This window comes from Poromitra crassiceps (genome assembly GCF_964638095.1).
Source record: "Poromitra crassiceps genome assembly, chromosome: 20".
Taxonomy (NCBI): Eukaryota; Metazoa; Chordata; class Actinopteri; order Beryciformes; family Melamphaidae; genus Poromitra; species Poromitra crassiceps.
The window spans coordinates 16282377-16306250 of record NC_139637.1 but is presented as its reverse complement, the minus strand read 5'-3'; the positions used below and the strand labels follow the sequence as shown (position 1 = coordinate 16306250).

The window sequence follows — 23874 nt, the reverse complement described above, 5'->3', positions numbered from 1 at the left end:
AGACTTAAAGGGATACACACACAAATGCTGCATCGGGTATCAATGGGTTAAAGACTTGTCTTTGGCATCTGCGTCATTGAATGAAGTCCACTGTATCATCAAATAGGCCTACAAAAGAAATCAGTTTGTACAAGGGGAGAATATATTTCTTAAAGGGGTTTTTGTTAATATTGACCAAAACAACTGGCAGAAATAGTAGAGAAAAACATGTGGAAGTGGAATGAAAGTGTCGATGGGTGGAGCGAGATGGAAAAAACGTTGAGCACATTGAAGACATTTCAGAATTATTCCTAGATTTTATATTGGACGCATTCCATAATGAGGCTAGGGTAATCCCTTTCACCATGTCATTCTGAACATTGACTCCAAACACAGCTGACATGGCAACGGGTGCGGCTGTACCTGAGTCTGGATGCGGTTGAGGCCTCTGAACCACAGGATCTGTCCCCGGCGGAGCTCCCTCTCCGCGTGGTCGATCTCGTCCTCGTCCTCCGCCATGTCCTCGTCGCCCGTCTCGTCCTCGACCGTCCCGTGCCCCGCCTCCTTCAGGCACTTGAGGTGGCTCGTGGGGACGGAGGTGATGACCTGGCGCCGCCAAATAAAGGAAGGCGCTGATGTGTGAAATGATTTTCTCCGGTTTAAACCCAGAGGAAGCAGTATGCCCACACGCCACACTATTCACATGGAAGCTAATGTGGAGCCCTTCAATAGCCCGGGTTCCCGGTGCAGCCCGGATCAAAATTCTATACTCTTTCCAAAATAGAATAGTCCTTCTATGACCCTCAAAATGTTCCTCCTTCCTGATTTGCTAATGTCAGTTTCCTCAAGGGGCGACCAGTCTGGTGTCTAGTCCATTTGGGCTGAAAAGCCCCATGTAACTCATAACTCTATTAAAGGGGGACTAAATCCCCAGAATTCTGGCAAAAACAGCTGCTGCTTGATTTCAAAAAGCAGCAGATTCCAGCCGCTAGTTTGTTCCAATGCAACACAATTTGACTGCAGGCGCTGTTGTAAAAGAAGCAGAAGAGCGTCTTCTCTTGTCTTCATTATACTCTTTGTCTGCACTCACACCGGAAAGAGTTACCGGAAACAGCCGCCATGACTGTCTGCTCGCATCGATAAAACCTTTATTTTAGAACCACAATATCGTTATCAACATCAACAACTAGCCGACGCTGGTGGGCTTTATGGAAAGAGCGTGACTCGAACTGGTTGACAGTTATATCAAACTGGTCATTCAGTGGCGTTTTACTGCCATGGAACTAACGTTAGCTAACAGCTAGCGTTAGCCAGAGTAATATAGAAGAGAGAGTGGCACCCACGGAAGTCCAAAATGCGTGACTCACGTAGTGGGGGTATAGCCAGGAAGGGGGCTCGCGCTACGTTTGAACGCATAAAATAAAGCTGATAATATACAATTTGATTATTTTAACATCTTACCCTTTCAAAAGTACATCACAAATGGTCCATTCTGCTTAATCCTCACAAAAAAAAACTGCTCCATTGGAGTGAATGGAGATGTCACAACTCTTCTATTAAACGCCTCTGGCGTTAGCTAATGATCACATGGGTGGGAAAGGGGGTGTTCGTCATGACGTAACAGTCGACGAAATCAGCCATTTTGGAGGCGGAAAAAAACTGGTTTGAACCCATAGAGGGCACTCTCGCTGCCTGAAAATGATACAGTGTGTAGTCTCAAATGTGGAGATTCTGACCAGAATCCTTCAGCAACACACCTGCGCCTCATTGGTTTAAAGTTGAAATAATGTGTTTTAGGGTTACCCTTTAAGTATATTGCTTTAAAATTGCCCATTTGTAATGTCCTGCCTTGTCCTGTCTGGAATACACCTCTCTGAATGTCTTGACCTTTCAATACCCTGAAACAATGTCAAGCAATCTCTCTCCTGAGTGAGGGGATGAAAGTGTGTCTTGCACATGCATACATAATAAGGTGGAAGCAAAGAATGAAAATGAGGTGTTGTTGGCACCTGTCCCCACAGCAGCTCCCCCAGTCCCACGAAGAGACACCACATCCACTGCTCCACGCTGAGAGGGGCACAGCTGAACGGCTTCCCGCCAAACTGCACAATCACAATCTGAACACAACAGAACAGACGGCATCAGCACGGACATTTGACATTAGCATTTGGCGTGACTTCAAAGTATTATAATTATGTTGAAGCTATGAAATTCTCTAAGTCGGTCTGTGATGCTTTGGAAATAAAAGGGACAAGAGAGACTATATAACATTGGTTGACTCTGGCTTTCTGTGGATGGGGTGTTCATTAGATCAGTGGTCCCCAACCACCGGGCCGCAGACCGGTCCCGGGCCGCAACGCATTTGGTACCGGGCCGCGAGCCCGGTCCAAAAAGATAATAAAAAAATAATAATATATATATACGGTATATATATATATATATATATATATATTATAAACATAGGCTATAATATTATAGGCTGTGTGTGGTAGTTAAAACATAGTTTCAAGTTGACGTTTATTTATGTTTGTAGTTGAAACAAAAACATAATTACTGTAGGCTACATACAGTACAACGCAAAAGGCTGTTATTTACCCTTTGTCGCCACCTGGTGAGTAAATATATATGTACCTAAAACCATTAAAGTTGACAACCGGTCCGCGACTTTTTTTTCCATGTATCTACCGGTCCTTGGCGCAAAAAAGGCTGGGAACCCCTGCATTAGATAACTTACAGTATACAGTTGAATTCAACATAAATAGCTTGAGACGTTGTTTGAATTGCTTGAGATTTGCTTTAAATTACTTGAAACCTGGTTTAAATTGCTACCGACTGGTTCGTTTGGGGGCACTTCCACACTTCACCTATACCACAGTGAAAAACAATCACTAATCTGCCAATAAAGTCCGCCACATCTACACAGCACACCTGTACAGAGTTTCAGGTAGCCTACAATAAAGGTCAAATCCGCAAAGTTCCGTCTCACCTGCATGCCGAAAGTGCCGAAGACGATGCTGCAGAAGATGGGGTTGGAGAAGATCCCGTCAAAGACGTTCCTCTCGCCGTGGATCTTGCGCGCGTTGATCTCGTTGAACAGCTGCATGAGCACAAACGTGTTGAAGATGATGGTGTAGTGCTCAGAGGGCGGGGAGTGCAGCGGTGCGTTGCGGCCACAGTCGATGTTGAAGATCTTCTCTCCTGAGACGGGAAATGACGTAAGACCAGAGAAACCATTTAGGCCTTCAAAGACAATCCACTTACTGAAATGAAAGAAGTTAAAATCAAATTCATGCACGTCTTAAAACATCCTCCATCCATTTTGAGCAGTGGTTTTCAAAGACTTGGTTGGGATCCAAAAGCAAGATTGAAATGGGTCTCCAAATTATTCTCATTATGAAGAACTTATCTAAAGATACTGGAAATATAATAATGTCCTAGGCTAGCCTAGCCTAGATAATTAGCTATAGTTGTAGGAGGAGGTGTTTAAACTGCTGAAGAAATGGCTACAGTGTCCCAACGACACAGTATAGTGGAAATGTGGTTGATGGGCTACATGTAGATCGTGTTACAGTGTTTTCCACAAGCACATTGAGCAAAGAGAAAAAGTAGCCATCTAGGCAGGTGAGGGGTCCAAGGCCGGATTAACCATAGGGCAACCGGGGCAGGTGCCCCGGGGCCCTCGGGGTGAAGGGGCCCTCAATTTTTTTTTTTTTTTTTTTTTGGGGGGTCGGGCTCATGTTGGGCTCCACAGAACTATGACACAAATCTAAGACCAATCAGGACAAAATAAAATGTGTTTCCAAGAAGATTAAGTCTGATGATTTAGTCTCATTGGATGCCTGTGGGCAAGTGGTGACCAGGGGCGCGGGAAGTGGGGGTGCTTCTGGTGCTGCGGCACCCTCTGCTGTTTTGTATTGGAAATGTAATGTCAATTATTTTTTCATCATTGTAAAGCCACAGCACAGTGAAGAGGATATTAATGTGAAGATTAGCCTCTTCCTTTTGCTCTCAGAGTGCATCAGATTCATGCATTTTACTTTAAAATGTACAAAATTTCTTTGTCCAGGGGGGCACAGCCCCCCCTAGAAACCCCCCAGTCAGACTAATATTTTTATCCTGCTGGTGCTACCTGTTTGCAAAGCCTAGAATCGCCTATGAGTGAGTGAGAAACTGAATCTCAGAAACTGAATAATGACATAACAGTATAATACTAATGTTAATTTAAAATGAGATATTCCTCTAAATATGGCGAAAAAACATCCAAACATCCGGACGATGGGTAGGGGGGCCCATGGGAGCTTCAGTGCCCAGAGGCCCCTGGGGGTGTTAATCTGGCTCTGGAGGGGTCATGCTCCCACAGGGGGAAAAAAAGGTTTTGATGAACAAACATTATTTTGGATTATTTTCATGCATTCTCATACCTTGATTTGTTAACACTTTATGTAACGCTCAGTCGTAAGTGATTTATAAGCATGTAGTTAATGACGAACTAACCATTTACAAAACATTAATATACATTTGTAGATGATTAATAAATGCTACAGTATGTGAACATATACAAATGTGTTGTAAGTCATCTATAAACCTTTAGTAAATGAAGTGTTCCTCACCTGTTGTAAATGATGTGTAAATAATTTACAATACATTTACAAGGCTTTCTGCATCCCCTAATCTAAAGTGTAAAGCATTCATCACACACAAATGTGTTACATACAAGGGGGTAGCTCTGTTTGTGAGAATTGAAGCAAAGCAGAAGTGACTTAAACCTGCATTCTTTCAAATGGTCTGCAGGGGGCGACTCCACTGGCTCCAAAAAGAAGTCTGATTGTATGGAAGTCAATGGGAAAATGACCCTGCTTTTCACTTGATTTATGGCCTCAGTAAACACTTTCCTAATGCATTTATGGTCTCAATCGCTAGTTTCAGCCTATGTTGTAGTTGCAGACTATGTTTTGGGGCGTGATTGACAGGTTGCTTGCCCCTTGATCACGGACCAATAGCAGGCCGTGCTCTTAGGGAGTCAGGGTTCGAGCGGTGAGTAGTGGGAGTGGATAGGTGTATTCGGGTGGTGGGAGGGGTGTGTCTGTGGTCAAGAAAGGGGCGGGTCTAGAGAAAAAGGGGTAGTGGCTAGGGGCAGGAAGGTCGTAGAGAGTCAGGGTTCGAGGAGTGGGTAGGGGGAGTGGCTGTGGGATGTGGGGTGGGTCGGGGGTCAGGGTTCTGATCCGACTCACAAAATGTGCATATCGTAGCAGACTGTATAGTATTGGCCTGCGCTCTAGCTGTGAAATGTTTCTTAACATCTTCAGCTATACTCTGGTTCTTCCCCCTGCTTTGTGGAGAAGTATTGTTTGCACAGCTGGGAGCTGGGTGCTCGACTGCCATCGTTCCTCAGTGAAGGAGCCCCATGACTCCAGTGTGAACAGAAGAACAATCCAACACACACACACACCTGCTGTCTATTGATGCAACTTTATTTGAGGATATGGTACTGCATGCACCTTACACAAAACCCCACAACATCGGTTTTGTGACTGAACATCTCAATAAAGGGGTCCTCCAAACTAAACATTTTAAATACCACTACCTTCATTTCAGAATGTGCTTTTAAGCGTTAGCTGTCATTGTCCGCCATTTCCACCATCCTCTCCATTGTCACTCACCAACAAACAGAAGGGTAAAGATGATAACCAGTTGGTAGATGCCGTGGCCCAGGATGTTCTTCATCATGGTCTGGGAGATGAGAGGGTTGTTGCGGCCGTAGGGTTTCCTCAGGAGCAGCGATTCAGTGGGCGGCTCAGTAGCCAATGCCAAGGAGGCAAAGGTGTCCATGATCAGGTTCACCCACAGCATCTGGACCGCCTTCAGAGGAGAGTCCTACAGAGACACAGAGAGACATGATCAGGTTCACCCACAGCATCATATGTTTTCAAATTGACTTGAGAGGAGTATGAACATCTACCTGTCAGCCTAAGGCAAATCTCCCCAGTGTTTTTCAGATAAACTGGCTCATAACGTGGTACTCAACCCCCAGCGTGAAGGGCTCATTATACTCGAGCGAGGCTCCGCGAGGCGGAGCTCCGCGAGTCACGTGCGGACCTCGCGCCGGGGCAAATGCTTTTATACTCAGAATGGCAGCCCAACACATTGACGTCATTTGACGCTCGCGCCCCTCGCTCCTCCCCTCGCGCCCTTTGTGGCACGGCGAGCATAAAACAAGCTTAAGAGAGGTTTTGTAAGCTGGGTGCTCAAAATATAAAGGATTCAACCACAATAAAATATAATTTGGCTAAGGGAAAGGAAAGGACTAGTCTGCTGTCAACGTCTGCCTCATACGCATGAGGATTACCTGTGTGATACACGCGCCAGTGAAGGCCACGATGACCGCCACCACGTTGACAGTGAGTTGGAACTGCAGGAACTTTGAAATGCTGTCGTAGACGTTCCTGCCCCACATCACGGCTTTCACGATGCTGGAGAAGTTGTCGTCGGTCAAGATGATGTCGGAAGCTTCTTTCGCCACATCCGTACCAGCAATGCCCTGAGCACAGCACACACACAGAGTAGACTTAGTTAGACGACGAGTTCTAACCTCTGACACTGTGGGATAGTCTCTGGGATTATTAGCTTTTTCCACCACAGCCATCATCCTCGTCATCATCTCTGCTCCTTCTGAGTGGCAAGTATTGTGGGTTGTTTGTTTTTAGCCAAAGTAGAGGAAGCCAACAATACCTACCAACCCTAGCTTGGTAGGTATTGACAGTCAGATGAAAATATTAATATTTCCACATGTAACTTATCTACTCTATCTATCGATCGATCGACCGATCGATCGATAGATCGATCGCCAAGGTATGTCTTCACACTAGGAATTTGTCTTGGTGTGGTTGGTGCTCATCTAACATTGATAAGAACAAATAAACAAGACATAAACAAATAAGATATAAAGGATCTACTGTAAAGCAGAGGTTCTCAAATATTTTTCAGCCAAGGACCTCTTACAAGATAGAAAATATACCAGGGACCCCCTCATTCTGATTTGTGATTTTGGGCTAAGCTTAATTGTTTCCACGGTAACGTGCTTGACTTTTAAATTGATACAATTGTTAGATTAGAATATAATCCATGAACAATTTTAGATTTAAAGCATAACATATTTTCGTTGAACTATGAAGCTTTCGCAAAAAAAAAAAGTGTGTTATTTTTTTCCCCCTGAAAACCTTTCGCAGACCCCCTGGCAAAGTGCCATGGACCCCTGGGGGTCCCCGGACCCCCATTTGAAAACCACTGTTCTAAAGAGACTATAATATATTATAAAAGGATTCAGATATTAACATATATAGATAGTATTAACAGATATAAACCGTATTAACAGAGTATAAACAGACTTGTCAGCCAGGTGAGGTAGCTTAAGTTTGCTGGTTACAGAATATGTGTCAGGGTAGCAAATATATATATATATATATATATATATATATATATATATATATATATATATAGATTGTGTATCTCTAAAGTAAACCTAGAGAATTACCTCTCAACTCTTCAACTCACGTGTGGTGGCGTGATATGTAAGTACAACCAACCCCTGTTTGTTTTGCGTTAGCTTGGCGAGCCTACAGCTCAAGAATGGCGAAAGCGGTTGGGGGCAAATGTTTCTCTAAGCAAAACAATAAGGTCACAAAGGAAAACGACTGAGTCTCCAATCTGGAGTCTGCAAATGGAAAAAGCCCAGGAAACGACAGTCATCCAGAAATATGCAGCAACGAAAAAAACACAGCAGGCTTCAATGTAGCATCTCGAGGTAAGGACTTATTTGATTGTATACATTAGCCAAATTGCTTTTGCATCTTTGGTCATTTGTATGTAATGGTTATTTGCTGAGGCTGGTGCTTGCTTGAAATGTAACATCAGTGTGATATGCTGCTCATCATCACATGCAGTGTGCTGCCGCCACTTGCCATGTGAAGATGGATAGTGACTTCTTGGCCTGTCAGCTGTGGGATATATATTACAGTGTGCTTATGACTGTTGTGATGATACGCTATGTTGGCGCTGATTTTGTGGTTGTGTTTGGCGATGCAGAGTTGTTGTGTGTTGTCGTATCCTGCTATAACATTTCCAAAGGTCAATATACAGCCATTGATTGTCATGTAGCCTAGTTATGACCAGGTTATTATAACTAATGATCTCTCTTAACCTGGCACCGCCTGGAGAAAAAGCCTAGAGTCACCTATGATTGTAATTGCCCCAGTGTGTGTGTGTGTGTGTGTGTGTGTGTGTGTGTGTGTGTGTGTGTGTGTGAGAGAGAGAGAAAGTAGCCAAAATAATACACTGCACACACTCATCAACATTATGACACATTTATCGAAATAATAATAATAATAATAATAATAATAATAATAATAATAATAATAATAATAATCATAATAATAAAAAGACTCACTGCTGCATAAACATTACCACACAAAATATACAGCACTAAGCTAACATTAATTGCAGGGTGAATGGCTAGAAAATCATCCAAAATGTCATTCCAAAGCAGCATAGGGTCATATTCTGACATTGATGCAGAGTGTGTTGAAATGTGAAGGGCCAAAACGGCACTCCATAATGAGCAATCCTGCACACCCACTCCATGCCCTGGAGGTGGTTCAGCTGAGCACCCACTCCATGCCCTGGAGGTGGTTCAGCTGAGCACCCACTCCATGCCCTGGAGGTGGTTCAGCTGAGCACCTTCAGTCATAGGCTGATCCCACCCAGGTGCAGGACTGAACGTTACAGGAAGTCCTTCCTGTTCATTTGCACACTAAATAGTTTATGTTCTTATGTTATGTTCTTATATTTTTTTTAAATGTTCTTATTTTTTTATACGTTTTAGTTTAGATACTTAAAGTCACTTTATGCACATTTTGGCACTTTCAGTATTTTAGCATAATGCTGTATTAGATATGTATATTTTTTATTGCCGTAGTACATATTACAAGTACTCTTAGCAACTTATTCTCGTATTATTGTGCCTAGCTACATGTTTCAGTGTCAGTTATTTGTCTCCTGTTGTTGTCCTGACTGTTGAATGTAGCTGCATCATGTGACACACTCTGCAAAGGATCAATAAATGATCTATCTATCTATCTATCTATCTATCTATCTATCTATCTGTCTATCTTTAATGGAACTCTTACCATGGCGAAGCCCACATCAGCCTTCTTCAGTGCGGGGCCGTCATTTGTTCCATCTCCAGTCACAGCCACAACCTGCCGCTGCTCCAACACTGTGCTGTCAATGATACCTGGAGGGAAGGGACAAGTGTTTCTACTGTAGCCATGGCAACACCTGGAGCACATGGACAGTCTTCATGAGATCAGATGAAATGAAACTTTAATGGTCCAAAGGAGGGAATTCTGGGTCATTACAATGGGGAGGGGGGTGGGGGGATGCAGCAAGGGGAAATACAACTGATTTAACATTATTAACATCACACAACTGACAATTAGCACACTGATAGTATCACATAGAATGATTGCTGTAAACATACGAATGGAAAAGATTAACTTTATGAAATTGCAGCATGGATCTAGGGTATGTGCATAACACCAGTGGGACATAATGAGACAACAAAAGTGAATGAATAATATATAGACATAATATATAATAAATGAATAATATATAGACATGTAGACAGACGTATGCAAGGACGGACAATGAGGATGGGTGTCCTATTTGCATTACCGGCTCAGTTGCCAAGTGAGGAAAAAGTAATAAAATTACGACTAAAACAACAAAGAAAACAATATAAGATTTAAGCACATTCATTCCTTCTACTAGCATGGATAAAACACTTAAATTTCCTTTTTCTCCTGCACACAGCTAGTACCATTTACTAATCTCCACTGGTGTAGGTCTGACTCAGGAACACCCACCTTTCACCAGCGTGTATTTGTCTGTGGGGGACGACCGGGCCAGAACCCTCAGCTTGGGCCACACCTTGTCAATGCGCTCTTGCTCGATCTGTTTGGAACATTAACGTCGTACAAGTTTGTGTTCGTCAAAGAAATACATTGGAACAACGTAACGTGCCGACGTACGACATTTTTTTTACCGTACCTCTCCTTTCTCGTTCCTGATTCGTCGATTGAACTCTTTGCCGTCGATGCACAGGAAGTCGTCGCCGGGCTGAATGATGCCGCACTTGACGGCGATGGCGCGTGCGGTGTTAATGTTGTCACCTGTCACCATGCGCACTGTGATACCTGCCTGCTGGCATTTCAGGATGGCGTCCGGGACCTGGCAGAAAAGGAAGTATCAGAAATATCAGCGTAGGCTATAGGGCACACATGGGTAATACGGTACACGCCACGGTAAATACAGTGCACCTGAACGCAACATGCAAGATACCCGCTGAATAAGTGTCCAAAATGTTCATCTCATTCTGGCCAATACTCCACTTCTGTTATAACATTTCAGTCTGGAATATGGGATATCTTTCAATACTCTTTATGACTAAAAGGCTAAAAGTAATCTCATGTGTAAGAAATGACTGCTCTACAGACATTTCTTGCAGCCCTGGGGCCTGGGGCAAAATGCGGCCCCAGGGCCGGACTCAAAGAAAAACAAAACGACTCCCAAAAACTCAATTAAAGGCAGAATAATAATAATAAAAAATAATTAATAATAATTAATAAATCTCATCTGCTACAGCCATTGGATTTGTATCACTATTATATCAGGAGATTAACAAGAAATTACCAATCACAATGGGAGAGAGGGTTGAAAATAGGGAGACTCCCGCGAAAATCAGGAGTGTTGGCAGGTATAATCTCCAATGTGTGGCCCTTCGCTTACTTGATGTAAGTCAGTATGGCCCTCAGGAAAAAGATGTTGCCCACCCCTGGTATAGGGGGACAAAGTCACAAAATCCATTTGGCTTAGCATTTTACTGCCATAGCATGGGCTCCATTGTATCCATATTGTATCATTAGCCTGCGTCCTTCTGGGTCACGGCACCACTGCAGTTAATGGCCACTGAAGCTGCCAGGCCCACTGCAGTTAATGGCCACTGAAGCTGCCAGGCACTTTGTATTCGGCACTTGCGTACTGTAGCGACACCGACTTATTTGAAAGTTTGTAATGAAGCAAAGTCACACGGGGATTTTCCACGTCCTCTGCAGTGACAACAATACACGCGGCGTATCTGAAAGGTACATTCATAATTCATTCAGACGACTAAACTGTTATAATCCAAACTGAGATTTATTAAGCGCTGGCAATTGTTCAAATCAAATCACCAAGGCACAGAAGTGCCTCATAAATTTCCAGGCTGATAAATATTCTTCTCAATATTCTACATAAACTGGGGCAAGGTTTCATTACGACGGAGTTTTGTGCCAAGACATTTTAAACGTTGCCGCAGGCAACTTCCACAAATTGGCCACCCCAAGTAGCAGCAGGATAAGAGAGTTTGAAGACTCCATTACCCAGATGTGTCACTAAGCTAAATGCCTATAAAGGATTTGCTGCCACAGCGAACAAAGTGTAACAGCCAGTGTAGGAATTTAGCCAGGGGCAAGGGGCAAAAATGCCCCCAAGAAATCTTAGAATGCCCCTAAAAACCATGATCCAGCGGCAAAAATTGCCCCATGATGCATTCTATAATCTTATTTTCATTCAATTCCTTTCATTTCCATCTCTAACACACACTCAACACCTGCAAGCTGGTTGCCAGAAGAAGACGAAGATAACACACACGCACGCACGCACGCACGCACACACACACACACACACACACACACACACAAACAGTGTGCTGTTGTCCACACTACGCTTTAGCAACTTTATGCAGTAGCCTACCGTAAATTCCGGACTATAAGCCGCACCTTTTTTCACGTTTTTTGGCCTTTTTTGGCCCCTGCGGCTTATATAACGGTGCGGCTTATCTATGGATTTTTTCAAAAATAAAAAATAAAAAAAATAAAAATCTCTCTTTTTTAGCACTCTTTCTAACTATAAATCCACTTCTGTTTTAATTTCCTCTCTTGCCCTCTTTTCACCACACTGTATGACACTGTATGACACTGTGTGCACTGTAAATAACAACACAGGTGGTGTTGTGTTATGTTGTTTTGTTGAAATGTTAATAAATGAGAGCATTACATATGGTAATTAAACATTAAAACACAAAAAAAAAGAAAACACAAAAAAAAAAAAAATACCATTAAAACACTCGCGGCTTATAGTCCGGTGCGGCTTATATAAGAAAAAAATAGTCAACTTTGAAGGTGCGGCTTATACACCGGTGCGCCTTATAGTCCGGAATTTACGGTAATTACTTTTTTAAGTGCCCCCAATTTTTTTTGTAAATGCCCCATTTGTTTAGACGGTGGGGGGGGGGGGGGGGGGAATTTTGCCTCCAAAATATTTGTCACATTTGCTACACTGGTAACAGCCACTGTGACCTACCTCAGGACGGACAGGGTCCTCAATGCCCACCACAGCAATGCAAACCAGGTTGGTCAAGATGTTGGCCTCGTTCTCCCAGTCGGGCTCCGGGTTGGCTGGCAGGTCCCGGTAGGCTACACAGATGGTCCGGAGGCCCTCGCATGCCATGGGCTCGATCACCTTCTTCACCATCTCATCCTTGTCACGCGGACGGAAACCACGCTGTTCGCCCCCCGCCGCCATAACGGATGAACATCTTGCAACATAGAGTACAGGTAATTAATGAGAGACACATAGACAGATTCACTCTAAAAAACCAAAAGCAGTCAATGGCGCATGGTCACTCTTGCAGGCTAATCACTTTCACCGTCTGAAATGAGAAACAAATACAAATCTTCACGGTGCAAAAAAACAGAGTTTCTCACTCACTTCTTGAGCAGTATCTCAGAAGCACCTTTGCTGTATAGGCGGAAGGATCCATCGGGAAGCTGCACCACGGTGCTCATGGACTTGCGTTCAGAGTTGAAGGTGTAGACCTTGTAGAGCTTCTCTTCGGGGATCTGCTCTCGGATGGGCGCGTAGTCTCTCTTCAAATCCAGGACTAAACCCAAGAGGGCACACTCTGTCTTGTTGCCCACCTGTTTGGGCAGGCCTCCCTCTATATCTGGTGGCTAGGGGGGGAAAGAAATCAAGAGAAAACAGATGACGGTACTGACCGAGATGATGAGAGATGCTTACCACCATATTCCTACTTAGGTCTGATAGAGGAAACTCTCACCATAATCTTGGAGGTGTAGGCACTGTTGATGGAGATGGAGTTGACCAGCATCTCCAGCACCTTGGGGTTGAGCTGGTCGGGGTCGGGGACTTGGTGGAAGTGGTGGTCACAGACGTAGGCCTGGACTGCCGTCATGCGGTTGGTGGTCAGCGTACCCGTCTTGTCCGAGCAGATGGCCGTGGCGTTGCCCATGGTCTCGCAGGCGTCCAAGTGGCGCACCAGGTTGTTGTCCTTCATCATTTTCTAAAGGCATGCACAGGGACAGTGAAATGACAAAGCCATCTACCATCTACTAGGGTTCGACTGATATGAAGTTTTTACCAATACGAAAAATTTTACCACGTCGCTGGGCGGCCCCCCTTCCCGGGGTCATAAGATGGAAAAGTCAGGACAGTCACTCAGTCAGTCAGTCAGTCAGGGACGTTTAGTGAGTTTAGTGGGGAAACGGCCATAGCTAGGGATAGGAAGGTGGTAGAGTCAGGATTCGAGTCTCGAGGGGTTTGTAGGATTAGTGGCTAGGGGGATATGGGTGGTGTTTGGGGGGGAAGTGCTGTGGTCTAAAGGTTTGCATAGTAGTAGTAGTAGTAGTACTACTACTACTACTAGTACTACTAGTTGTAGTAGTGGAACGCGAAGTAAACAGAATCTGTTTGTTGAATCTCAACTTAAAACAACATCTGCAGACAAAGTGAAACAGTTGAATTGTTGAATGTCAAACAATGTCAACTAATAAGCAGTTGAAACGTTACAGCTACTCTGTAGACTCTCTATAGGCAGACTATGTTACAGCTACTCTGTAGACTCTCTATAGGCAGACTATGTTACAGCTACTCTATAGACTCTCTGTAGGCAGACTATGTTACAGCTACTCTGCAGACTCTGTAGGCAGACTATGTTACAGCTACTCTGTAGACTCTCTATAGGCAGACTATGTTACAGCTACTCTGTAGACTCTTTGTAGGCAGACTATGTTACAGCTACTCTGTAGACTCTGTAGGCAGACTATGTTACAGCTACTCTGTAGACTCTGTAGGCAGACTATGTTACAGCTACTCTGTAGTCTCTGTAGGCAGACTATGTTACAGCTACTCTGTAGACTCTCTATAGGCAGACTATGTTACAGCTACTCTGTAGAATCTCTGTAGGCAGACCATGTTACAGCTACTCTGTAGACTCTGTAGCCAGACTATGTTACAGCTACTCTGTAGACTCTTTGTATGCAGACTATGTTACAGCTACTCTATAGACTCTCTGTAGGCAGACTATGTTACAGCTACTCTGCAGACTCTGTAGGCAGACTATGTTACAGCTACTCTGTAGAATCTCTGTAGGCAGACTATGTTACAGCTACTCTGTAGACTCTGTAGGCAGACTATGTTACAGCTACTCTGTAGACTCTGTAGGCAGACTATGTTACAGCTACTCTGTAGACTCTGTAGGCAGACTATGTTACAGCTACTCTGTAGACTCTCTGTAGGCAGACTATGTTACAGCTACTCTGTAGACTCTGTAGGCAGACTATGTTACAGCTACTCTGTAGACTCTGTAGGCAGACTATGTTACAGCTACTCTGTAGTCTCTGTAGGCAGACTATGTTACAGCTACTCTGTAGACTCTGTAGGCAGACTATGTTACAGCTACTCTGTAGACTATTTGTAGGCAGACTATGTTACAGCTACTCTGTAGACTCTGTAGGCAGACTATGTTACAGCTACTCTGTAGACTCTTTGTAGGCAGACTATGTTACAGCTACTCTGTAGAGTCTCTGTAGGCAGACTATGTTACAGCTACTCTGTAGACTCTTTGTAGGCAGACTATGTTACAGCTACTCTGTAGACTCTGTAGGCAGACTATGTTACAGCTACTCTGTAGACTCTGTAGGCAGACTATGTTACAGCTACTCTGTAGACTCTGTAGGCAGACTATGTTACAGCTACTCTGTAGACTCTGTAGGCAGACTACGTTACAGCTACTCTGTAGAATCTCTGTAGGCAGACTATGGGCCTCTTAGGGAACATGGCATAGCGACACGCTGGCACCCCAAAAATCCAGAACACTCAAAGACTCGGTTTCAGTTGCTGTGTTCTGGATTTTTGGAGTGCCGCTATCCCATTTACACTGGAAGCTTCAGCCCATGTATATATATATACACGTCACACAACCTTGTTCCAGATTTACGTCTTTGGTGCGGAGTCACCCCCCCGTCCGTGCACACAAAAACGGCCGAGCAAAAATAGCTCACCTTTACAGAGTAAGCCAAGGATATGGTGACAGCCAGCGGTAAGCCCTCTGGCACGGCCACCACCAGCACGGTGACACCGATGATGAAGAACTTGACAAAGTACTGGACGTAGACGGGCGTGCATTCGGCGACCCACACCTTGCCCTGCACCACGAACGTCTCGATCACAAAGTACACCACCAGGATGATGACGGTGATGGCCGACATGACCAGGCCTGGGAGGAACGGAGGTCAGTCGCAATTAGCTACTCGTGTGTGAGTCATAACACACACATACAAGCAGAGCAGGGCGATGGAATCAGCTGCTATAAATAGAAAAATCGCAAAGCTGATTCTATCTGGAGAGCAAAAAAACCACGGCCTGTACGTAAGACTTTTTACCGTTAATTTTCTCCACATTGTTAAATAACTAATTCAATGTCAAGTCTTTAAATAAATTACAGAATAAAGCAAAAGTCCCATTTGCTTTCATCTAGTTTGCCCATTCCCCCAGGAATCTGCCTTTTATAGATTTTTCCTACGTATCTGTTTTCTTTTCAAGAATAGTACAATGCAAAAGTGTAAACGATGCATCATTACAAATTTCATATTTTTAGATAAATAATGACTGAAATAAAAAAGAATGAAAAACAATTGTAATTTGATACATTATGGTTTAATAATCTGAATTCTGAATAAAAAAATCAGTCGTTGGGCCCAACATATTCATGGTGGGTTACAAGCTGAATTCCACTGTTGGCCCAATTCTGTCTTGCTACCTGGGTAAAATTAGATAAATTCAGAAATGAATTCAGGAATGAATAAGAAGTCAAATAATTGTAATTATCACCACATTTATGTAATAGTATGCACATAATTACAACAGAGGAACACTATAATGGGAAGGTTATGATGTAAATGTTAATTTTATGATTTTATTACATTTCGAAACTGGCTCCATGCTTCCTCCGAGACATGGGCAGTAGCCAGCCGCTTCTTTTCACCTGACAGGGGAAGCTTCACTGGTAGGACATAGCACGTGGGAGGATCACGCTATTCCAATGAGTTCCCCTCCCTCCGAACAGGCGCCCCGAACGACCAGAGGAGGAACACATTAGCAACCAGGATATTGCATGTTTTTGGTGAGGGGTTCCTATATGAAGGAAACCCCCAGGGGGCACGGGAAGAACATGCAAACTCCACACAGAAAGGCCCGGTTGACGACCCCACCCGGGCGGTGGGCACTCGAGGAGATGCGGACGGGCACGCACTCCTTCAGCGCTCACAGCGTCCCAGGTGGGAATCGAACCCAGGGCCTTCTAGCTGTGAGGCAACACTGCGCTACCACTGCGCCACCGTGCCCCGACAAAAACAACTTCAACATCCAGCACTTGAAGGGGGAGCGAAAAGCGGTCAAATGAAAATGTGCCTCACCTGCTTTCCCGATCTGCACGGCCAGTTTCGTGAGCTTCCCCTGAAGGACCGACTTCTCCTTTTTGGGCACGCTGGCCTTCTTCTTCTCTTTCTCCTCTACCTCGCCACCTTCAGCGCTCTTCAGGGGCTGCATCTCCATGGCAACGGCCTCATCCTGTTTCTTGGCTTGGGGGGGATGAGAAGTTGGTTAAGTAGTTGGAAGGGCACCCCGTCTGCATGGCTGGTCCGCTTCTGCTACAAACTAAGCCATTTGTACACTGATGTCTATGCTGCACTCTATCCACTTCAAGGAAATGTTCAAGATTCACTTTAATAGCAACTGTAAGTAATCAGATTACAAACGAGGGAATTTGACTCAGTGCGAGTAATGCAGCACAACGGTCACATCGATAGTAGAAGAGAAAGCAATACAGAAAAACAATCACTAAAAATTATAAAGTGCAAAATATTAAGTCCTCTAAAGTGGCATAATATGGGGGTCAAAGGAGGGGGGTAGGATAATGTCCGTGGGGGACCGTGGGGGGGACCTCGGCCCGCTATTACGCCGGCTGTGCTCAGGGGGCATGGGGGGGGAGGGGGGGTGATAAAGTAATTATCTGTGGGGGCTTTTCGGGTCTCGTTGAAGAGGCGGATGGCAGTTGGGTAGAAACTGTCCCCATGACGAGAGGTTCTGGTACTGCCTCAGTCTGCCAAGTGGGAGAGCCTCAAAAGAGTTTATGACCCGGGTGGGAGGGGTCGGCCATGATGTTGAGCGGACATTGAAAGAGCACAATGCTTACCTTTGTTCTGATTGGTCTCCAGGGTCCCATCCGGCTTGCCTGAGAATAAAAAGTAATCATTTGCATTTTTAAACGGAGCCCTCAGAGGTCACAATCTATTCAATTCAATTCACTAGATTCAATTCGGTTTAAATTCACTGGATGCCTTCACATTTTAAAGGTTTAAGAAGTGACTTCTATTGTTGTACTGTTTGTTATGTTTGCTTGTATGTCGTCAATATTTTATTCGGCAATGCAATAATGCTTGACCCCCTATAACGCCTTTCCACATCCCCTCAATATTGGATTTCACTCAATCCCTGAATCGATTGAGTGAATGAGCCTTAACTTAACTAATAAGCCATGACTGAATGACAGAAAAACACAGAGAAAGATGAGAGGGCAAAATAAAAGCAACAGATTGGAATGAGAAAACTGACATTATTATTATTATAGCTATCTTATCACTATGCAAGTTAATTTTATCTGGAATTTTACAGTACTTCAATTTGTTACACATGATATTTTCCTTAATGTTATTTCTCACATGGAATGGATGTGTCTCCATGCATGGAAACACAAGTACCATCAAAATATTTAGTCTTTTCTACTGCCAAACAGTATATACAACATGGATTGCTGAAATGCGTTACAAAATATCAGAATCAGAATCAGAATCAGAAAGACTTTAATGATCCCCGGGGGGAAATTGGGACAAGTTACAGTAGCTCGCTCACAGAACACACATAGCATAAATAAAATAAAAAATAAAATAAAAATAGACCGTAGTAATGCAATATTAAGCAATAAGCAGAAAAACACAACATAGCATAGAATAACTAGTAATGCGATAGAAGCAAAAGCACAAAATAAGTAGAATGTCTAAGTAGCAAAATACCAATACGTGGAGTAAGTATAGTATACATTCCGTGTCAATTATCATTATTGCCTGTGACATATTGCCCATATTGCACGTGATTTATATTAAGTCGGCTTGCCCTATACGTTACGTGAGACGTTACGTTACGTGGCTCAGCCAGGCACAGTTAACCTATCGGCTGGCTCAGTCTCAGGGAGACTGAGCGTCTCTGAGGTGCTCTTTTAAGAGAGGCATTAAATAGACCAATGGCCACAGGCAGGAATGATTTCCTGTGCCTCTCCGTTTTGCATCTAGGTGGAATCAGTCTCTCACTGAACGTGCTCCTATGTTTGACTAGCGCGTCGTGGAGTGGGTGCGAGTCATTGTTCATGATGGAGTATATGTTGAAGGGCCTTAAAATACAGAAAACCTGATTTGTTAACCGTTTCCACACTTGGGCAGCTCCTACAATGGACCGTGTCACCAATCTGACGCCTCGTTCACAACTGTCACAATTTTGTGACATTACAGGAAAAGTCCATTCATTCCTATGGGAGACAATCCTGAATGGAGCGATAATACAGCGCCCCCTCTGTTGGCAGCAGTGACGGACACAGTGGGGAAAACAGTGGAAGAAAAACGTATGTTTTCTCCAGTCTACGATCTTAACTGGAAGTTATACGCTTGATTAGATCCATAAGCTTTTTCGTTTTCTTTTATTCAAACATATCTTACTGGATTGTCCATTTTAAATTCTGAAAAAAATATTGGTGATGATGATGTGGTGACAATGGCAACATTATGTAGTTGCTCATGTGTGTGTAATAGGTTATTACTTTGCTTTAAATAATAAAATAACCTCTCTCCTTTTGTTTAAAATTTTATTTTTATGTTAAATAGCAGGGAAAAAGTCAGGTACAATCTATTTGTTTGTTGTGTTTTGGGCGTTGTCAACTTTTTCCCATTCCTCTGTCATCTGAGGACAACACTGCGTGTGTGCTGCAGATGACGTACGTGGGCAGAATGTGACAGACTCCGCTGTGTGAAGCAGGTATTAGTAAGTCAGTCATAGAAACACCTACCATTTCTGACGCCGCTCTGTGTCACTCCATCCGCTGGGGGCGGCTGCTGCAGCGTGACTGAGTTACTATTGCCCTCTGACAGGTGTGTGACAGGTGACGACACAGACATCGACAGCAAAAAAACGACAAGGCATGAAAGAAAAACAACTCAAAAGTGTGAGCAAAGTAAATGACAAAAAAAAACAAAAAAAACAAGCAAGGCAACGTAAGATACAAAGAATGAGCGGTGAATGAAACATGGCGGCCGCCGTGTCTCCGGTGGTGTAACTGTCCTCTAAACTGTGGCATCCTCTCTGCATGCAACCCCGGCACCATCTTGCTCGCTCCCCCTCTTTCCATTCAATTATTGATCGCTCTGCAGACTGCAGTGCTTTTGACAGGATAGAATTATTAAACAGCTGGCACTCTGCTCCCATCAAGCCGAGCAGGAGGCAGGGAATGGGTTGATATGACAGCCCGCCTCCCCTCCCCTCCCCTCCCCCTCCTGTCTCTCTCATTCCTAAAGTACATTACGGATGAGAGGAACCACTCCCTCGGAAAGAGGAGCGCCGGCGTCGCCTAATATCGCACGAGTCATCGTTAGCGTACTCGACACAATCATTTCCCTGGTGGCCGCAATGTTTACGACGATCATTTAACGACACATTTATCATAAACGTATCGAACCATTTTTCGATCTGTTAAAGACGGACGGCGATGTGGGCTGATCGAGACCAGCCTGTTCTTCTGACTCCCGAGTCGTCAAAAATACTGACGTTCGAAGGTCCCCCTTTGTCATCACGGCAGTGTCACAATGAAATAGACCCTTTTCACGGGGGCAATTTTGTTTCGAAAAGGGCAGGGTAAACACAGGTGCAAGCAAAACGCTAACGAGGGTTTCCACCTTACACTCGTGGAAGTTGGAAACCCTCATTAGTGTTTTGCTTGCACCTGTGTTTACCCTGCCTTTTCGACACAAAATGGCCCCCGTGAAAAAGGGTCTATAAAAACAGTCGTCAGTAAGGGCGTTGTGTTCGGGGGGTGGCGTTTGGGCGTAAGCCTCTGCCTTCCACACCGGAGAGCGGCGTTCGAGCCCCAGCGTGTTCAGAGTCTACCTTTCAATCGTAAGTCACATTTAGCATTTTTGTTATTTAAGCCACTCCCAAGTCATTTCTCGAAACCTTAACCAAAGTTGTTTTAGTTGCCTAACCGTAACCGTAACACAAGTTGTCGGCTACGGCCTCGTGGGGCGTTGAAAAATGACAAAGAGGTTGCGTCCGCTGGGGTCGTGAAACGACGGAAAAGGGGTACCAGTGCGTTTACAGTGATGCCAAAGGGGTCCTGGCCAAACGTCAGTTGATGAGTTTGTAGTGAGAATGTGTTGATTTAGACACAACAGGGGTCATTAATGACGGTTTCCAAAGGAGAGTCGTGAGATGTTGTAGGTGTGATTCCTCCCGTACCTTTCTTGTCTTTCTTCTCCTCCTCGGCCTCCCCGGCGCCCAGCAGGGTGAAGATGATCCCAGTCTGGGAGTTGACCCCAACCGCCGTCACCAGCATCTTCCCTGAGCCCTCCATCACATGAGTTCCTGACACACACACACACACACACACACACACAGACACACATGCACGCACACACACATGCACGCACGCACACACACACATGCACGCACGGACGCACGTGCACGCACGCAAACACGCAAACACACACACGCACACGCAAACACACACATAGATGTATTTAAGTGCACTTAAAATACTTTGTGAATGCCGCTTTGCATTCATAAAATTTACATCACAAATACCTTAATGTTTTTAAAGAATGCTATTCCAGCATGTGTTAAAATATTTATTATCCTAGACATGGGGAAAAAATGACATTTCAATTTCCTTGAAAGAGCGCTTGATACAAGATTCTGTGTTAAAGGTTAATGCTATTTAATGCTATTTCTAAATTATATTTTCAAACTGAGATCTTCCCTGAGACCCTTTTTGGAAACTCAAAATGATTGCTGCCTTCAAAATAAAGCAAATGAATGAGTCGCTATTAAAGTTAGATCTCTGCTTACTAAATAGTTAGTTAGGGTTCAAGTTAAAGTTAGGGTTAAGATTAGGCTTGTTTTTCCAGTGTTTTGACTGTGAAGAGCTAAAGAATCAATCGAATAGGGTCTTCATACTGTAGTTCTCCACCAGACTAACACATCATACATGATTTTGAAGCAGAAACACAGCTAAACTCTTTTTTTTAAATAATCTCATAAGTGAAAATAATTAAATAAAGCTGGTACTTTTTAAAGAGGGATAGCCTAGGCAACTCAAATGTTTGTCTGAGAAAATGTAAACACAGACTGGATGACGACCATTATTGAATTTCAGATTATTATTTTTGCCCCTTGAATTGATATAGGACATTTTGGAAATCGTCCAATGCAGCTGCCTCCTTCTAACTCATACATACTTTGGTCACCTTCCTGTGTTTCCCTCCGTGATCTAATTAGCTCTGTACAACAGACCTCCATTATATTCCCATTAATTATGGCACTCCACTGGGTAATGACTTTGGAGCGGTGAGTAACTCACTGAGTAATTACACTCCGTGTCAAAGAGACTCTGGCCGTGAAGAACAGGGGAATTCAAACAATGTGATGGGCTACAGAAGACAAAGGAGCCTAAAGCGGAAAACATACTTGTATGTCCGCCTCGGCTTGGAGCCTTGCCGGCGGCAGCTAGCTAGCCCTATGTCCTCGAAAGTCAGCTTGACGAGGGGGTCGCAGGGGACTCCCCAGCAAAATGAGTCAATTGTGTGATTTCACTAGGATTTCAAAGACTACTAGAAGTTAGCCCAAGGAGAGGATGTAGTGCAGTGATACTCAACTTGCTGCCCGCGATGGAATTGCAAAACATTTTTTTTTTTTTTTTTTACAGTGCACCTGAACGCAACATGCAAGATACCCGCTGAATAAGTCTCCAAATGATCATGTCATTCTGGCCAATACACTTCAGTTATAGCATTTCAGTCTGGAATATGGAATATCTTTCAATAATCTATGATTTAGCTGCTAAATTGTCAAATACCGCCGTCTGCTCGCTACCCAGGCACTTATGTATGTACTTAACCTAACTAACTTAACCTAACTAACTATCCGGTGTGCACAACATTGTCAGACTAAACTCCGGCTGACACCCCAAAAACCTACAATTCGCTACAGAAAAATTTATATTTTTTGTTTATTAACTGGCCCCTGGCCTTCTATCATTTCACGAAAGTGGCCCCTGGGCAAAGCAAGTTGAGTAGTCCCTGTAGTGCATATATATTTGGTAATAGCTTTCACGCTCTCCTGTTATCTCCCCATCTATATTGTATTATACTCGCGCTGTTCGAGCTGCGTCGAGTCACATTTTCGAGGAGCTGCACGCAGGCTACTGTAAGCAGCCGCGGCGCATTCGGCGAGGGCCTTGACGCGGAGGTATGTAAAGGCGTTAACATGTAGCCTGCTGCCTGTCTATTGTGTAAATGACATGACTTACACTACCAACAGTATGCTCCACTAAACACTTTTTAACACTATATTGAGTGAGAGAAGCTCCCTGCTAACACTTACACACTGAGTGATAGTAGCAAACAGTATGGTGGTGAAGCCATATTGATTATTTCTGTCTCCTGTCTGCCTGTTCTTTTGGCTAGGAGTCAATGACCTTCTGACCATCTTTTTTTCCCCCCTGCAAGAGGCTTGGCCTATTTCATTTGGGGGTAAAACATTGTAATGTTTCGAATCTCTGTAAGCTACGGATAGCAGGGCGAGATCCACATTATCTTTACATTAGTACATCATTAGTAAGTAAAAGGCAAGTTTGTTTAGCAGGTGCTCCCGTTTTAAACATGCATGCTGAAATGTGATATCAGCAATGCATGGCGCTACATTGAGTGATAGCATGGCTCCATGCTAACACATTAGCATAGAATACTATGTGGAGTGATACTATAGGGGCCGGATACCAGGCTAGAGCGATACTAGGCTGGCATGGCAGGTGTGTGTGTGTGTGTGTGTGTGTGTGTGTGTGTGTGTGTGTCCACGTGCATGTATCTGTGCGTGCGTGTGTGTGTGTGTCTGTCTGTCTGTCTGTCTGTCTGTCTGTGTGTGTGTGTGTGTGTGTGTGTGTGTGTGTGTGTGTGTGCACGTGCGTGCGTGTGCACGTGCGTGTGTCTGTGTGTGTGTGTGTGTGTGTATGTGTGTGTGTGTGTGTCAGGGTTGGGCTGAGGATGCTTGCGATCCCCAGGGTGTCTAATGGACTTTGTGACCTGCTGCTTCAGGAAGCCGACCAGCAGCCACAATTCCATTATTACA

General features: G+C 44.1%; 1 protein-coding gene and 1 pseudogene across 2 annotated transcripts in view; both read right to left on the bottom strand.

Annotated features, from left to right (window-relative positions):
* LOC310794898 (E3 ubiquitin-protein ligase TRIM35-like) overlaps positions 1-23874 on the bottom strand; it is a 571381-nt pseudogene that overhangs the window by 171038 nt on the left and 376469 nt on the right. The window lies entirely within an intron of this gene.
* The window catches only part of atp2b3a (ATPase plasma membrane Ca2+ transporting 3a), a gene marked incomplete at both ends in the record, with an annotated part of 53478 nt that overhangs the window by 8513 nt on the left and 21091 nt on the right, over positions 1-23874 (bottom strand). Inside the window, 16 exons of the mRNA XM_083656453.1 lie at positions 403-585; positions 1989-2096; positions 2966-3177; positions 5640-5853; positions 6326-6517; positions 9162-9268; positions 9900-9987; positions 10084-10263; positions 12436-12670; positions 12844-13085; positions 13193-13435; positions 15435-15649; positions 16848-17012; positions 17627-17665; positions 19547-19621; positions 20989-21114. Of these exons, the coding sequence (XP_083512579.1) occupies positions 403-585; positions 1989-2096; positions 2966-3177; positions 5640-5853; positions 6326-6517; positions 9162-9268; positions 9900-9987; positions 10084-10263; positions 12436-12670; positions 12844-13085; positions 13193-13435; positions 15435-15649; positions 16848-17012; positions 17627-17665; positions 19547-19621; positions 20989-21114 (2624 nt within the window). The remainder of the gene's footprint in view (positions 1-402; positions 586-1988; positions 2097-2965; positions 3178-5639; positions 5854-6325; positions 6518-9161; positions 9269-9899; positions 9988-10083; positions 10264-12435; positions 12671-12843; positions 13086-13192; positions 13436-15434; positions 15650-16847; positions 17013-17626; positions 17666-19546; positions 19622-20988; positions 21115-23874) is intronic.